The 18,142-nt window shown below is 42.8% G+C and overlaps 1 protein-coding gene across 21 annotated transcripts in view; it reads left to right on the top strand.

The window, feature by feature from the left end:
• The window catches only part of Sls (sallimus), a 197,246-nt gene that overhangs the window by 90,070 nt on the left and 89,034 nt on the right, over nt 1-18,142 (top strand). For all 21 annotated transcript variants that reach the window (XR_013082566.1, XM_076790970.1, XM_076790966.1 and 18 more), the window contains 26 exons: nt 2,619-2,661; nt 3,008-3,282; nt 3,369-3,583; nt 3,873-4,094; nt 4,320-4,663; nt 5,010-5,358; nt 5,529-5,767; nt 6,349-6,578; nt 6,820-6,963; nt 7,294-7,551; nt 7,810-7,953; nt 8,193-8,465; nt 8,759-9,304; nt 9,390-9,867; nt 10,075-10,655; nt 11,012-11,554; nt 11,701-11,955; nt 12,221-12,364; nt 13,124-13,525; nt 14,076-14,477; nt 15,048-15,270; nt 15,526-15,698; nt 16,583-16,722; nt 16,834-17,350; nt 17,590-17,733; nt 17,857-18,108. Coding sequence is in view for 20 of the 21 variants with exons in the window: in XM_076790970.1 (XP_076647085.1) it covers nt 2,619-2,661; nt 3,008-3,282; nt 3,369-3,583; nt 3,873-4,094; nt 4,320-4,663; nt 5,010-5,358; nt 5,529-5,767; nt 6,349-6,578; nt 6,820-6,963; nt 7,294-7,551; nt 7,810-7,953; nt 8,193-8,465; nt 8,759-9,304; nt 9,390-9,867; nt 10,075-10,655; nt 11,012-11,554; nt 11,701-11,955; nt 12,221-12,364; nt 13,124-13,525; nt 14,076-14,477; nt 15,048-15,270; nt 15,526-15,698; nt 16,583-16,722; nt 16,834-17,350; nt 17,590-17,733; nt 17,857-18,108 (7,536 nt within the window). In the remaining variant the exon portion in view is untranslated. The remainder of the gene's footprint in view (nt 1-2,618; nt 2,662-3,007; nt 3,283-3,368; nt 3,584-3,872; nt 4,095-4,319; nt 4,664-5,009; nt 5,359-5,528; nt 5,768-6,348; nt 6,579-6,819; nt 6,964-7,293; nt 7,552-7,809; nt 7,954-8,192; nt 8,466-8,758; nt 9,305-9,389; nt 9,868-10,074; nt 10,656-11,011; nt 11,555-11,700; nt 11,956-12,220; nt 12,365-13,123; nt 13,526-14,075; nt 14,478-15,047; nt 15,271-15,525; nt 15,699-16,582; nt 16,723-16,833; nt 17,351-17,589; nt 17,734-17,856; nt 18,109-18,142) is intronic.

Below are 18,142 nucleotides of genomic sequence, written 5' to 3'. Positions count from 1 at the left end.
ACGGTAACGCGATCCCCATCTGGATGCAAAAATAGGATCCCGTGGTTATCCGACCACATTACATCCTTCTCCCTGACATCGCACGCCCCCGTCGCCGTCGCCGCCGTCCGAGCGAAAATGGTACCGCTCTCTTTTCCGCTCCGACGCTATATTTCATTCTTTTTATTGCGCCAGGTAGACGACGACGTGTCTGTAGCCCCGGCTGACCTTCCGCCTCGCAAGGTTGTGGACAAGCACCTTGTGCCTCTTCGGGTCGATGTCATCGACAACCGTCATAGAAAATCACTCTTAACGAACGCCTATTCCTCTTCGGCCCTTTTTCGAGTAAACATCGATTTATACTTGGAGCTCCCTATTCCACTTCACGATCTTAATCAGATCGTTGTCGAGGAGGAGGATCCAATTTTTTTTGGGCATTAATAACTGTTATTTTTAACCAAAAAGTATAAATATCGATATTTTTTAATCGTTTTGTTCTTAGAATTTTTTCCAAAGTTTTATTTGGAGGTCCATGAAACTCTTGGCTTGGCGGAACAAAAATATATTATTATCCCGAGTGACTCGAACGACGCTGACAAGACAACGTGTTAAATTTTCCGTTAAACTCTATAGTGTGTTGACGTGTTAATCTGCGTTTTAGATATGGAGCGAAGGGGAGGGGGTTAACATCAATGGTGCAATGTTTCATTGCGAAATATCAAAATATGTTAATTCATCTACAGTCGAAAAGACATGTCTACGCTCGAGGCTGTCATACCAAATTTTTGATTCCCTATTGTGCACCTCCCACGTGCATTGGCACAATAAAACGTCACTGTTCAATTTATACCATCGTCTTCCAATTTTGAAACGATAAAAACGTGCTATTGATTTTGTATATATCACGATACACAAAAAAGATTTATGTACCCCCTACGCTCTAAAATGAAATTGTTGGTATCCTGGAATTAACTAAACGTAACATACATCATTTAAACATTACACCTGTACCGTGTTACATTACATGACGATATTACGTGTAATATTAACAAATTTTTAAAATAATTGATATATTAAAGGTTTTGAATTATTGTGCCAGGTTATGTTATAGCATATGCATTGAATGCGAATGCAGTTGAGACTTCCGAACGGTGGCGTCATTGCCCCTAGAATCTACTTAGCCGCTTAACCGTGATAACGAAAGTAGTTTTAGCAGTGTGCACCAAGATTATATCGAATGTTTATCTTCGTTTGTAGGATCTACCAATTAATTTCCTTCCATGATTTATTAATTTAGCCACCTGCGATCGCTCGAGCCTTTTCACATCACTTTTTTATCGTCAAACTAGGAAGAGCCCCAAGATGCAAATTAACTCACTCGAAGAATCGTTATTTTTACACGTTCTTGACTTGTTCTACATTTGACACGTTAAGTGGCAAATATCGACTTTAAAAATTGCCAGAAAATCAAAGTACATAAATGTGAAGTTTTCCTTTAGAAATTTCCAAAGAAAGAACTACAAAACTCCGAAACAAAAAAATTTCAGAAAAAGTTATCCGTCTTTTAAATGGGAAAGTGACTTATAGGCCAGCCTGCAGGACCACCGAGATTTCGAGTAACACGTTTATTGTTATCTGAATAAATTCGATGGTTACTTCATCTTTCGAGGAAAAAAGCTAGAAAGACTCTGTAATTGAATTAACTGCGTCCAGACGCAGACAAGTCTGTGGAAAAAATGCGTGAACCGCACGGCGCGTGACGACGACAGCGTAAAAAACGGCATCAACGGTTCGTTTCCTCGATTCGTTCTAGCCCAGTTCGGAGGAATCAGAGGAAATGCAGATGGAGGAGGCGCGTGCCCAGAAATAAGAATAACGAGCGCCAAAAGAATCGGGCGAAAGCTCGGACGTGCATTTTTCTTTCGGATGAACGCTTCGAACGAGAACGAAATTCCTTCCAGAATCGTGAAAAAGGAAAGCGGACATAAAAATTATTCTAACGCTCAATGTTATTGACGCGATTCGATATGTCCGTGACGTACGTTCAATTCTACAGATTTATCCCGACTCGGAAGTTCTGACTTGTCACTGCGGATTTTTCTGTAAAATAAAAATTGCCTGTTTTAATCGCAAACCATAAGAGCTACGTACACATTTATTTCTTTTCTTAACAATTTTAATAAGTTGGACATAAAGCGACAGTATTTTTAAATTTATAATTTCATCAGTATTTTTATTTTATCAGTATTTTAAAATTATTTTTCTCTGTTTTGTATTTCCAAAGCGGCCATTTTTATCACAAATGCATAAAATCCGTATCACGAGTAGAATCTTTATGCAAATAAAAAGCTGTCTAAGCTGGTTGTAAGGAACATAAGTTAAATGATGGTTCCCTCTTCTAATCATGTTGGTAGGTCTAAAATAAACGTATTGTATGCAATAACACCTATTTCTCTATTTTCGTCATTCCCTTAGAGTGTCTATCCTCGCATTGAAGTCTCCTCTCGAATCGCGTCTTCTCTTCATCCTCCGTACTGTTAACGACATTTCTACGTTTCCGCAAATTGTATAACGGATGCACATAGTACGTGCTCCTCATTGCGTGATGACCTAACGTTTCGTTTTCTTTTTCTTTGCAGTTCAAGGGGAGATTGTGATGCAGTCGACGCCCACGGTACCAGCGTAAGTACCTCGATATTTTTACATACTTACGTCCCTCAAAAAGTCCGTCATGTTTTCTATACGAGAATCGAAAGCTATAAATAAAGTCATAGTAAGTTCGTTTTAAAATATTCATTCTCGCTCAGTGGATGACTTTGTGGTAACTTTCTCACACCTCGTACATCCTAATAAAATTTGTTTTCATCAATAGATTCTAGTCAAAATTGAGTTTCAACTTTGGTAAAGAAGTTGTGGTGCTCATATATGACCGACGTGGCGGTCAAGGTGTTAATCTTTCTTTGTCGAATAGGAAGTAGGGAATTATTTTTGGAAAGGTTGGAAAATGACATTTTCCGTGTTTGTACAGATTTTCCGGCAGACCCGGTGATCCATCGCCGCCGGTTTTCGAGCAAATCTTCAAGAACGCCAGATTCGCGCAGGGTGGAAACGCAATTTTCGAAGGGCGCGTTAGGGGAAACCCTAAGCCCGCTGTCTCCTGGACGCACAAAGGTGCCCCATTGTTAGAGTCATGGAAAATTCGGATGTCTTACGACGATAAAACTGGAACGGTGACTCTACAAATTAATCAGATCGGTCCCGGAGACGAGGGCGAGTACACGTGCAGTGCTAAGAACCAATATGGTAAGTCATTAACATACGTTATGATTTATCAGCATAACTTAGTTACAGATACAACGAAAATTCTTATTTTTGTATAACTTGTTTAGGCGAAGCGATTTGCTCGGTCTACATTCAGCCAGAAGGATTCGGGCCTCCGCAGCAGCAGATGGGCGGTTACAGGAAGGAATTCGCGCAGAGTTTCCAGTCGACCGAACAGAAGAGCCAAACAGGAAGTCAGACTTTCCAACAGCGTAGCTATCAGCAAACAGTTGACAAACGAAGCTACATGAATGGATCTTCCACCAGTATCGAAGACTTCAAGGTTACTACTCGTTCAATATCTTCGTCTAGGGCATTTACAGGGTGTTTCATCTATCTGAAAACGGAAATATCTCGTGACGCACTGAAGTTACGACAAAAATTTGTTTACCTACCATTCGAGTCCTGAATAAATTACGCCATAAGATTGTTCCCTTCGTACAGAACAATTTTTGTAAAGAAATTTTTTTCGAAACGAAACACCCTGTATTTTCTCGATCGAGACATATTTGCAGGAAACTTTTTATTTTGGCCGCAGACAGAGAAGGGATGTTAATTCGATGAAATTACAGGTCGACACGTTCGAGTACAGACTGCTGCGAGAGACAGAATTTCGAGAGTCGATTACTCGCCGTTTCGTGGGCGAATCGGACGTGCAGATTTCGACGACGGTGGATCGTAACCTGGGACCGGTTGCACCTCCGCAATTCGCGCAGAAGCCAAGAAACTCGAAGCTCGTCGAAGGATCGGACGCCGTTTTCACAGCGAAGATCTCTGGCAATCCGAAACCGAGAGTAAGTTTAAATACTTGTTCTCCGTGAATATCGCTATAGAAACATTCATAAACAAGATAAGACAAATCAAGGCAAATATATTTTCAATGTTCCCTTCACAGAATAAAGTTTTTGGTCTCGAGTGTTTCATTGTACAGTTGGGATTGCTGACGGCACAAAAAAATGCTCGAAACGTTAAGGGTTTACAATGAATCATCGAATTGATTGGAACGTTGTTTGTTTCAGTTAACTTGGTTCAAAAACGGCCAAAGGATCCGCGACTCGCAACGCGTGGAGATGAGCTACTCGAACCAACAAGCCACATTGAGGATCAGAGTCGCTCTACCGGAAGACAGCGGCCACTACACCTTGCTGTCAGAAAATCCTCAAGGTTGCACCGTCAGCTCCGCCTACCTTGCCATCGAGTCCAGTGCCGACCAAGTGGATCAAGCTTACCAGGCCTATCAGAAAGAGACAGTTAAGACTCAGCAAGTAGAATCGACCGGCGAGTCCGACTCTGGCAAAGTTCTGCCGCCAAATTTCGTCCGCACCTGCACCGATCGTGATGCTACCGAAGGAAAAATGACCAGGTACGTTCCATTTTTAATCTAGTAAGTAGCATAGGGTAGGTGAGTTTTCGACCACGCCTCCTGGCACCACATGTGCTGGTCATACTCTGACACTACATCAGCTGATGGGTTCTGGGTTCACAAGTGAGGGCAAGGGGGTGTGAGGACCAGTGGGGGTAAAGAAGTAGAGGTAAAAGTGGGCGTGGTTTCATAGAAGACTCATCCCCACCTCAGAGTGATGCCCCGCCCCCAAAAACTTCAAGTGCTGGGGGTAAATGTGGGCTTACAAAGAAGTTATATATTAAGGTTATAATATTAACGAATAATGCAACAACGCGTATTTATTAAAAATTGTATTATTTATTAGGTTTGATTGTCGCGTAACCGGCCGTCCATATCCGGAAGTAACATGGTACATAAACGGCCAACAAGTGGCCAACGACTTCACTCACAAGATCCTGGTGAACGAATCCGGCAACAACTCACTGATGATCACCAACGTGAGCCGCGCAGACGCGGGCGTCGTCACCTGCGTCGCGAGAAATAAAGCCGGAGAAACGTCCTTCCAATGTAACTTGAATGTCATCGAGAAGGAACAAGTGGTTGCGCCAAAATTCGTGGAACGATTCACAACAACGAACGTGAAGGAAGGGGAACCGGTTGTGTTCATGGCGCGCGCGGTTGGCACCCCTGTACCGCGTATCACTTGGCAGAAGGTAATTTCAACAAGAAAATTCGCTAATCAAAACACCGCTTTTAGAACTACACTGATCACGAGAGTTGTGTCGTAAACTACGTCTTTATATAAATTTGTTGTGCATTGAAACTCGGAAGAGACAACCTGAAAGGATTAATAAGAGAATCGATTGAAATTGTCTTTTAACAGGACGGTGTACCACTAACACCTGGACCGGATGTGCGTATATCGACGGATGGGAGCGGAGCTTCATCTTTGGATATATCCTACGCGAAATTGTCGGATGCAGCTTGGTATCAGTGCACAGCGCAGAATGTAGCCGGCTCTACTGCAACGCGAGCACGGCTTTTCGTGGAGACACCGAAAGGAGCAGCCCCCGAACCAAGACGCCTGAATTTACCCCGACCGACGAAAGTCATCGAACCAGAGTTAGTAATCAACCACTATCAGATTCAGTGAATTCTCGATATATGTCGCCGAGGCCTGGATGATAAATGTCGCGGAATTATCCCCACTACCACGGGGTATACCCCGAGAGGGGCCACAAAGCTCGAGAGGCCTCGGACGCTGAGGAGTGTAACATAGCACGGGTCAAGTATATCGTTGTGAATCAAAGAAAAGTTTTTTCTACCCGATATATGACCCTTGCCAGAACCGTGTTTTGGACATTTATCGAGTTGGGTCATTTGCGATTCCTGCAGCATTCCTGGGTAACCGAGGCCTCTAGAGCCTTGTTGTCCTTTTCTACGTTTAAGTGAATCAAAGAATAGTTTCTCCTATCCGATATATGACCCTCGCCAGAACCGAGTATTTCTAAAGTGTGAGAACTGAACATTTTTGGGAGAACTGTATACGAATATTTTGTAAATTTAATCGAGTGTATGTACAGGCTATTAATGTAACAATTTTTCTCTTATGCAAACTGGAAGCTTAATGGTACGACTTGAAGTAATTCTACTTCAGAGTTGAGTTAATCGAGACTAGCGAAAATAATCAAAAATTGTTGTAGACCTGCGCCTGGCCCCGAAGTGATTTATTTGCGACACGTGGAACGTGCCAAGCCGTATTTGCCTCCGCCTGAGGAGGACAGAGTTTATCCACCGCCACGTTTTATTATACCATTGAAGGACGTCCATCAGATCGAGGGTGGACGAATTCACTTCGAGGCCAGAATCGAACCGGTGGGCGATCCCACCATGAGGGTAGAGTGGTATGTCAATGGAAGAGCTCTCGATGCGAGTAAGTTCATTTCCTTTTTTTAAATTCCGAAAGCTTTCACGTCCCGCTTAACCCTTATCAAACTTTCGTATTAGAAACTACTCTATTTTCAAGATAGATAGATCTAACATATTCTAACATAATTTTAAAAATAGGGAACTATTCGACGCATCAAATCGACTTAAGAATTTTCCAAACTAGAAAATAATTAATCCATTTTTAAAAGCTAAATCTGACTGGACTCTATTCAACGTGTTCCCAGGTTCCCGAGCGACTTCCATTTTCCGATTTGGCTTCATTTCTCTCGACCTCATCAGCATCGTGATACAAGACAGCGGCGAATACGTGTGCCGTGTCGTGAGTTCGACTGGAGTCGCCGAATCTCGAGCTACCCTCAGCGTGACTGGTAAAATATCTTTCATCGAAATTCATTCGAAAAGATGACTGTACAGAAATCAGGGATCGAAAGTATTATGAACTTGTTTGAATGGTATTTAATTTCTTCATATCACATTATAAGTTCCAACGAGAACAGATAAAGAAACGTCGACTGGTTTCAAGGGGGAACCCTCAGTGGTGGGGATGAAATTTTGACAGTTACGGTAGACGGCTTTGCGACAGTTACGGAGATGTTACTGTATTTCGATCCCTCATAGAAGTTGAACAATTTTTGCAAGTGGTAGAGACACGAATTCACGGTTTGACGAATTCTTTCTCAATGAAACGATGATTTCAGCACGCGCGACAATCGAACAGGCTAGCCAATACCCCGATAGCCTTCAATATATCCAACAGCTCGAGGATTACTCAAAATATCAACGGCAGGAGAGTGTGGAGGAGATCTCTCCACAGCGGCCGGCCTTCATCCGCCCGCTCCAGGATCTAGGAGAGCTGCAGGAAGGTCGAAACGCCCATTTTGAGGCGCAGCTGACCCCTGTTAGTGATCCCACGATGAAAGTGGAGTGGTACAAGGATGGTAGGCCAATCACAGCCAGTAAGTATACTAAGAAATCCGATTTTCTCCCGTCAACCTTATTGCAAGCCAGGTTTCCAGTAAGTAACCCACTTTGCTAGACTGAAAACGATATTGCAATCAAATTTTAAGGTGTAGACCACAACTGATGAAGCTTTGAAAAATCTTCTGTTGTAGAAAGTTAGAGTAACATACTTTAGACATTGTAACACCCTCTTTCCTAGTTAGGGTTAATATTGCGTTCGTCTGCGTATTTATTCACGAACCTTTACATTCTAGGCTCGAGAATCACAACCATCTTCAACTTCGGATACGTCTCGCTCAATATAATGCACCTACGAGCTGAAGATGCGGGTTCTTATACTGTGAGAGCTGTGAACCGCTTGGGAGAAGCTGTCAGCTCCGCATCTCTCCGTGTCTTTGGTAATATTTTCATATCGTTTATTCCGCGAAGAAAGAAAATTAGAAGATATACCGTCTAAGCTGGTTCCACCTAAGTCGAGCATCTTAAATATTTAACTTATTTGTGGTTTAAAAAAAAAGAAATATAATACTGTGACCTTTATGTGACCTTGAGTAGTAGAGGGATAATATTCAGGAATTCGTTCAGCAAATATTTTCTGTTCTGAATTGTTACAACGTATTTGCATATATTGTTACAGCACGCACAAGCGTTACTTCAGAATTGGGTATCCCCGAGCAACAGCGATATATTGAAGCTGCCGAGGAATTGGAAGCCTATCAACAGGCCATGCACCAGAAGTATGTACAGGAGCAGCCTGAACCGACTAGCCCACCGGAATTCAAATCACCTATCAAGGATCAGAACAGCATTAGAGAAGGCGGATTCGCTCATTTCGAAGCACGTTTAGAGCCAGTTGGCGATCCTGACCTGAGAGTTGAATGGCTCAAGGACGGACGCCCTGTAGAAGCTAGTATGTACACATTCTATGTACAATTAATAGACTGCAGTGTTTTATCGAAAATAACGATTTTCTATGTCGATAGTAACTAAGGGTTAAAGGGCTAAGTCGAAGATAACAAATTGGCTGAAAATTCAAAACAAGAAAACGCTCTAGGTTATGAATCGTAAAACATTCTCACATTTTAAATCTGCGTTAACTAATCACCATCTGAGAAATCAGCATATTGAGTCTTCTAGTATAAAATACTATAGTTTAATAGAGATTGGCTTGGCTGATTCTAACGTAGCACGCTCTTCTTCCAGGTTCGCGTATCACGACGTTCTTCAACTTCGGCTACGTGGCGCTGACAATAAAATACGTAACGATTTACGATGTCGGTGTGTACACGTGTCGCGCTTACAACCGCGTCGGTGAAACGCACACCACCGCTCAACTGAGCGTAATTAGCAAGAACGATGTCATCTTCGACAGTCAGCATCCCACCGGACTACAGAAGATTCAAACCCTCGAAGACTCAAGCAGATATTCGCGACAAGTTCAAGAGGAAACTCAGGTGACCCAGGCGCCACGGTTTCTGGGTAATCTGAAGGGCACTAATAAGATCGTCGAAGGTCAACGTGCCCACTTTGAGGCTCGCGTCGAACCTCAGAGCGATTTGACCATGAAAATCGAATGGTACCACAACGGAAAAGCTATCACTGCCGCGAACAGAATTCAAACCTACCACGACTTCGGGTATGTCGCCATCGACATTCTTCAAGTTAGACCCGAAGACGCTGGCACTTACACCGTCGTTGCCAGAAACGCTCTTGGTGAAGCGCAATTGGCTGCTACCATGGTAGTAGAAAGTGAGTTCTCTTTCATCTCTCTTTTTCCAAAGACGATGAAAACTCTTGTACACATATATTATTTATGTTTTTATCTCGATTACAGCACGCTCGAGCGTCGACACCAGCAGCATGCACCGCGTATCCTACGAGAAAACGCAACGTCTCGAGGAATCGAAATTCGTCGAACCCCACTACCACATCGAAGAAATTTCAAAGTCGAAGCCAATTTTCGTGCAGCCATTGAGCGATCCTAAGCCAGTCAGCGAAGGCAAGAATATCCATTTGGAATGCCGTTTGGAACCAATGGGCGACCCAACGATGAGAGTCGAATGGTTCCAAAATGGCCGACCCGTCACTGTCGGCTCCAGGTTCCGAACTTACTATGATTTCGGTTTCGTCGCTTTGGACATTGTACACTCGACTGTCCTTGACTCTGGAGAGTACACCGTGAGAGCTACCAACCATCTTGGCACTGCTCACACATCAGCCTGCGTGAGAGTTATTGGAAAATCTGATATCGTCACTGAAACGCAACACGAACAATCCCTCGAACAGATTCAGATGTTGGAGGATTCATCGAAGTGAGTAAAAACCACCAAATTATTAAAGATGCATTATCGAATTCAATTTTGCACGGTCTGCTTAATGTACCTGAGCAGATGAGTTGGAAATTTTTGATTTTACATAAAGATCCGCAGTCTAGTCATATCCTTTCACAATTTCCTCTAGAATTTTTTACAATTTCGTACAATTCTCTACAATTTCCTGTACCTTTGTGTTCGGAATAGATACCGCAGGACTCAACAAGAAGAAGTGACAGTGATGCAGGCACCGCAGTTCACTCGTGCATTGCACAACATCGAGACAGTCGAATTAACGAATGTCCACCTCGAGTGTCGTCTTCAGCCCGTCGGCGACGCCACAATGGTGGTCGAATGGTTCCAAAATGGCAGAGCGGTGAAAACCGGTCACAGATTCAGACCATCCTACGAATTCGACTACGTGGCACTCGACATCCTCGGTGTCTACCCTGACGACTCGGGTGTTTACACCTGCCAGGCCAGAAACCAGCTTGGCGAGGCTGTCACATCATGCTCCGTCAGAGTACACGCCAAGAAGGATCTTCTCTTGGAAACGCACCACCCCGAAGGCTTGGAAAGAATACAGTACCTGGAGGATGCATCCAGGTACAAGAGACACGAGATGGTCGACGAGATTGTCAACGTCAAGCCCAGATTCATCACCGCTCCGAAAAATCAGGAGAACCTCCGCGAAGGAGAACATGCTCATTTCGAGTGCAAATTGGAACCTGTCACGGACTCGAACTTGAAGGTCGAGTGGTACAAGAATGGTCGTCCGGTTACCGTAGGTGAGTGTCATTCTTTAGACGTTTTGTCGTCTGTTAACATTACAATTACGACCGCGGTCTACCGCAACCAATTTTACTATATCCCACTCGAAGTTGTCTCGGTCAAAGCGACTTGCTTAATCGTGATTAAATAAAATAACTGTAATATAATTGTATCTTGATTTGCGTAAGAGAAACGTAACATCCTTCGATATTATTCTGTGTTATGGAACTTTTACTTAAATCCTCATTATCCAATTAATTAACCGTTTCAACTCGCACCAATTTTGCCTACACGGCTCAAACGTTAAATATAATGACAAAAGATAATTAGTAACCTCGTTAACTGAAGAGCGAAAAATGAATTTGATTCGCAGGACACCGATTCCGCCCGATACACGACTTCGGCTACGTTGCTCTGGACGTAATCGATCTAATTGCCGAAGACTCCGGCACCTACACCTGTCGTGCTGTGAACCTCGTCGGCAGCGACGAGGTGTCTTGCACTCTATCTTGCCGATCAACCGCACAGGTGTTGACAGACACCCAGAACGAGCTCGGTCTCGAGCGGATCCATTATCTCGAGGACCGGACCAAGTACCATCGCCAGGAAGTCGTCGAAGAAACGACCACCCAGGCACCGATCTTCACCACGTCCCTGAACAACGTCGAGATCAAAGAGGGACAGAGAGCTCACTTCGAGTGCAGATTGATCCCCGTCTCCGATGTAACGATGAAAGTCGAATGGTTCCATAATAACAAGCCGGTCAAAGCCGGCTCCAGATTCGTCGAGACGAACAGCTTCGGCTTCGTCGCGTTGGACATCATGTACGCGTACCCTGAAGACTCCGGTACTTACACCTGCCGAGCCAAGAACATCATTGGAGAGGCCATCACTTCGGCGACTGCTGTCGTGCACTGTAAGTTTTATTGACAGAATTCAATATGCTAGTGGGAGGGAAAGTTGTTTGCAAATATCTCGGTAACTTGTAATTTCCATCCTTGTAATATTCTTCAATCCCTCGCTTTTCTTATAATAAAACTGATCTACCCTATTCTCGAACAGCGAAAAAATCAATCTACATGGAGACCCAAAATGAGGAGACCCTGCAACGTCTTCGCTATTTGGAGGACACTTCGCGTTACCAGCGCAAAACGACAACAGAGGAGACCGTTACGCAAGCTCCAGTCTTCACGATGCCGATCAAAGATCTCAAGGTCGCTGAAAATCAGGCAGCTCACTTCGAGGCTCGCGTGATTCCTGTCGGCGACTCGAAATTGAAAGTCGAATGGTTGCGAAACGGAGTTCCTATCGCAGCTTGTGAGTACCATTTTCAATTAGCAGTTAACAGCCCTTAAAAAACTTTTTACTCGGGCAACAAAGGTTTCTCTATGAATTTCCTACGATGGAATTATAAATTATGACTGGGTTGCAAATTTTGTGCGTCCGTATTTACAAATCCATAGTGACTCACGTAATTCACCTTTTAATCCTCCAATGGCGGACCATTCTTATAACTAAATAATTCTGTTTAGACCGGTCGAAGTTTCCAAAATTTTCTAGACTAATGAGTATCTTTCTGCAGCCAATCGCGTGACCACGATGCACGATTTCGGATACGTCGCTCTGAACATGAAGTACGTTAATCCCGAGGACTCAGGTACTTACACTTGCCGTGCAGTGAACGACCTCGGCGAAGCAGTTACATCCGCGACACTCTTCGTCCAGTGTAAGTAAACGCAGAAGAGACGGTAATCTTACAAGATGAAGCTTCAATTTCTTTAGCACCGTTGTCACATAAGCTACAGACGCGCTTACAGTTCGTAGGACCGATAGTTAACACGTAGACTTACGTATTATGTGTGCAGCAATTTTTTCCCATTTTTTGGTGTTCGTAGCATATTTTTTTTCTATTTTTCGATGGTTTTTTGTGGTCTTCGTAATTTTTCTCACGAATACAAGCTACATTACAGACCTTTACTACGAACACAACAGTCGTTTTCACGATTATCCGCACATCACTATCAAGCACTATAACATCGAATTTTGTCAGCTATTTCTATTCCAGTTTTTGTATATTATTTATACATAATATTTCATAGACTATAACGAATACTTTATTTTTTATTATACTAAGATTTGAAGCAGTAATACAGTTTGTCACCGTTATTAAGACAGTATTTTAACACGATACTTTAACGTTTTAATGAATTTTTGGTATCATTTATAAAAGCTATTACTTGCATTAATAACGAATTACATATTACATAAAATATATTATACAGTGTGTTTATGGTATCGCTGTAAAAGTTATCACGTAAAAGTTTTCCTGTCCTAATACGTAATAAGAAAATAAGTGTTACACTCTCTATCAAAGAAAACAAAAGAAAAATTCTGTCATTCGAAGAAATGGCAGATGGCCGTTCATATATACAATACATACGACCACATACAACGACACGCTGACAAATACTGTTCCCCGACACAGCGAAAGCAGCGTTGCAATTGGAGTCGCAGCACGAGAGCGCGCTGTCGAAGATCCAGATCCTGGAGGACACCAGCAGGTACCAGCGCCGCGAAGAAGAGGAGGTTGTCGTGAAAGAGAAACCTCGTTTCACGGTCCAACTGAACGGTCCTACCAACCTAGTCGAAGGTCAAAGCGCACACTATGAGTGCCGTATCGAACCTTACCCTGACCCGACCATGAAGGTCGAGTGGTTCCACAATGGCAAACCACTGTCCACCGGTCACAGGTACAGAACCACCTGCGACTTTGGATTCGCCGCTTTGGACGTTCTGACGGTGTACGCCGAGGACTCTGGCACTTACACCTGCCAAGCCACCAATAGACTGGGATCGGCGCAGAGCTCGATCAATTTGAATGTCAAATGTAAGTAGCACTACCAGAACCAGGCTTCCTCGAAAATCTTCCGATTATGCTGTTACTTATTCGACCTTGAGATGACCATGAAAAAGGCCTGCGAAGGTCAACTTTGAATTTTTAAGTTAGGATCAGTGTTTTATTCTACATTATTATTATCTTCAAACATTTTCGAAAAACTAAACGTAATTTTATCATAAGCCGTTCTCGAGACATGAACTCTGAAAGTTAGCGAGCCTCCTTTGCAAAAAAAATCTTAAAATTTGCACTATTATTTGATACGTCTATTAATCAGCTCCTTCTCTAATTAAATTATAGAGTGACACTTTATGTCACCTAGAGTCTTTGTTTCTGTCGCTTGTAGTTCCGCTTTGGTATAGACATTTGCTTCTCTTCTCACACTCTGCTTCTCTCTTGCTCTCTGGATGTACCACGTTTGTTTTTCTTGTTATTTTGCCGTTGCCAATAGCAGATCGTTCTAAAGTCCTCGATCCAGGAAATCTACATGCATTCGCGTCGATCGATAGAGGCGTGCATTCTAATTAATGACACTTTGCAGCTCGTGCTTCGATCATTCGCGAGACCCAACACGAAAGTGCCCTGAAGAAGATACAGTACCTCGAAGACGATTCACGGTACAAGCGTACCGATCAAGAGGATCTGATCATCGCCGAGAAACCGAAATTCGGTCGGCCATTGAAGAATATCGAACATCTGCCAGAGGGCAAGAGTGCTCATCTCGAGGCGACCTTGACACCTGTGAACGATCCCACGATGGTGGTCGAATGGTACCGGGATGGAAGACCGATACCTCAAGGCCATAAGTTCAAGACCACCTATGATTTTGGCTACGTTGCTCTCGACATCCTCTATGCTTATCCCGAGGACTCTGGGACCTACATGTGCAAAGCGAGAAACGCTGTCGGCGAAGCTGTTACCACTTGCGTCATCAGCGTTGACTGTAAGTCATTTAGAAATTATCGTAATGCATAGAAAATTCATACAGTCGTCTCAAAAAAAAAAGTTTCAAGATTAATATGAACATGTGCAAAGTATAATATCTAAATAAGAATGGTTTAGACCAATTTAAAGCAACAAATTAGAATTAGTGATGGTCATCGATGACATATTTGAAGAATGATTAAATAATTTCCCAAGGCGACCGTATACAACATTTTGGCCTAGATTTTTATTGCGACAGTTTTCATCATTGCAGAGATTGTTCATTATACAAACTTATAATCAGTTTTTAACTGTTGCATTTATTTGTAACAATCTAGATTTGCAACATTTTAACGCTGTAGCTATTTTGACAGATTCTTTTACTAACAGAAGAATCTCCATCCAAAGTCGGTGTTATCAGAATCTTGTTTTTTTTTTAATCGCCTATAGACAACATTCGATCGCAAAGAAGTTCTAACCTTTCGAAACGTCAAAATTTATAAGTTGTCCAGCTATCAGTTGAAACATTGCTTTCGATGTCTTCGTCGAAAAGGATATCGGTTCAAGGGTTTTCGTTTTTCTCGAACAGCGAAACAAGGTCTCTACTTGGACACGTTGGACGCCCAGCGTTTGCAGAAGATTCGCGAATTGGAGACCGTCGAGATCAAGCAAGAGGTTGAGAAAGAGGTTGTGCACCAGAAACCCGTTTTCCTAACACCGCTGAACAACCTGGATCACCTGAAGGAAGGCGAACACGCTCACTTAGAATGCCGCGTCGAACCAATCAACGATCCGAACTTGAAGATAGAATGGTAATTACCCAGCTCCTTCAAAACTTTCTCCTAATTCATAATTTGTAGTAATACGCTCTTAATATTTGTGCATTTGTATAATCTTGTAACCCACGAAAAATCAAAAGTAAATATTTAGAATCGTAGAATTTTAATCATGTGCCAAATATAAGATTTGACTGGATTAAAAATAATTTATAAGCTTCAGTAATGTCTATTCGTGAATTCGTTTAATTGTATTGTATTAATTGCGAATGAATTCATTTTCTTAATTAGGTTCGTGAACGGTGTCGCTGTAAGAACTGGTCATCGCTTCCGCAAAACCCACGACTTCGGTTACGTGGCACTTGATATTCTTTACACCTACCCAGAAGATGCTGGCACTTACATGTGCAAAGCTACCAATTTGGCTGGAGAAGCTGTCAACACTTGCACCATCAAAGTTGGCTGTAAGTCCACTAGTCCAATATACGATTAAATTTAGTGACGTCAATTACTCATTTATTATCACGTTACTAACGAATAAACGCCTCGACATCTGGAGACTTTAATGCCTGGTGAAGAGGTGAACTCGCATGACTCAAACGGCAAACATTCTTCTATCTGAACATATTTTTAAAACAAGTCTTTTCCAGTTCAGGGCTATTGCGAGACTTAACGTTTAGTTATTTATATTGTTTAAATGATTGACATCACCTTATTAATCCTGATTTAGCGAAACATAAACGCTATCCTCCCCCTTGCTTCCGACCTCTGAAATCTCCCGAAAGTATGAACATGCCTGAGCTTTGTCACGAAAGAAGATTTTGTTGTCCGTCGCCCACTCGAAAAGAAAATTTATCAAACATGAAACCGAGATTCGGATCGTTTTCCTTAACGACATGCGAATGCAATAAACAATTTACCGGTGCTTCTCGAATACAAGATAGTTATCCAAGAAATCGATATGAAACAGTGAACCACCGTTGTCGCAAGACATATCCGAAAAGTGAAGTTTGTTTCGAAACGGGAAGAAAATCCGAATCAAATTTCGATAATTACAAATACTGCCATGGAAAGCATGAATCAGGAAATACATGCGAAAGTGCTAAATCCCATTGCAACGGCCGTCGCGTTAAGTTTCAAGGCCTGTGCGAAAGACCCTGTCAAGCTGAACAAATCAGAATTTGCAGAATAAATTGATATTTGTTATGGTTGAAAAGAAACGAAGCTGCGATAAGAGGATTGCATTCGCTATACAGTAATTTATAAATTTCTTCGCTAATTTTGTAACATTCGTGAAACGAGATCATTGGAAAGTAACTGTTGTAATGTGCAATTTTTCTTTATTCAGCTCGCCGCAGTATTCTCCTGGACACACAACATCCTGATGGCCTTGAAAAGATTCGCGAACTCGAAGCTCACGGACATCCTGCACGTTTGGAAGTTGAAGAACCTCCTGTGACTCCGCCAAGATTTGTTACTGAACTCAGGGTAAGAATACCAAATTTATACTTTTTTTTGTCTTTTATCGAATATTTACAATTAAACGAGTATGTCAGTCAGCGTATCAACAGTTACACAAACCATTTTCCAACATTCCAGGGTACCACTGAAGTGTACGAAGGTCAAACAGCTCACTTCGAGTGTCAAGTTGAGCCTCTGCACGACGCCAACTTGAGAATCGAGTTCTTCCACAACGGCAAGCCTCTGCCATCGGCTTCTCGGTTCCACGTGACCTTCGACTTTGGATACGTGGCCTTGGACATTGGCCACGCTGTTCCCGAAGATGCTGGTCAATATTCTGTACGAGCTACCAATGCTCTTGGACAGTGTGTCTCCTCCATCGAGCTCAGAGTCATCCCGAGGGACAATATCATCTTGGACTCCCAACGTCCCGAAGGCATGGACAAGATTCGCGAACTCGAGTCCCAGCAGCCTTGGAAACGACCGGAAATACCGGAACCACAGACTAGACAACGACCCGTCTTCACCCAGCCGTTGCAGAACATCGATGCCATACCCGAGGGACAGACTGCTCACTTCGAGTGCAGGTTGATACCTGTGGGAGACCCTACGATGAAGGTCGAGTGGTTCAGAAATGAAGTACCGCTTGAAACAAGTAAGTTCGAACAAGTAGGAACGCAATTATTAACACATTATCTGTCGGCAATTATTTAAGAATTTTCGAAAGTATATGGTCCACGGTTAAGGTCTTTTTCGTAAGACGACGAGACAGAGCCAGTAATGGAATTTAATTTTATTAAAAATCCTATTAATACGCTTCCGATAGATAAAATGTTAAAGAAGGAAATATATTCAAGAACAAGTGAAATATTCTAATCACTTTCTATTATCTAGGCTCAAGAATAACCAAAGTCCACGATTTCGGATTCGTGTCCCTGGATATTTCGCATGTGCGTGAAGACGATGAGGGTGTCTACATGTGTCGCGCTACCAACGCGCTCGGCGAAGCAGTTACAACAGCTTCGATGAAGATCAAGAGTCAGTATCATTATTCAGAAACAGTATCGTACCACGACAGAGAACTGTCGTAATTTTTGCACCGCGATCTCAGGACACGATGTTGTAAGATAATTGTCTATACGAATTACAATAATTCCTCAGGCAAAGCCAGCATACAATTAGATACCCAGCACCCTGAAGCGCAGCGCAAGATCGCTCAACTCGAGGCCGACAAACCAGGCCGTCCCGACGAGCCGGACAAAGTTTTCGACAAACCGATCTTCACGCAGTTGCTGACCGGCCCCACGGAACTCTGGGAAGGTCAAATGGCTAGATACGAGTGCAGAGTTGTGCCCGTCGGCGACTCTAGCTTGAGATTCGAATGGTACATAAATGGAGTCGAACTAAAGATGGGTAAGTATACGAGATCACTCGAGGAGATAAAGAT

This window comes from Halictus rubicundus, chromosome 7 (assembly GCF_050948215.1).
Source record: "Halictus rubicundus isolate RS-2024b chromosome 7, iyHalRubi1_principal, whole genome shotgun sequence".
In the NCBI taxonomy this organism is placed as follows: Eukaryota; Metazoa; Arthropoda; class Insecta; order Hymenoptera; family Halictidae; genus Halictus; species Halictus rubicundus.
The sequence above is the reverse complement of the archived record's forward strand: the minus strand, read 5'-3'. Positions and strand labels throughout refer to the sequence as shown.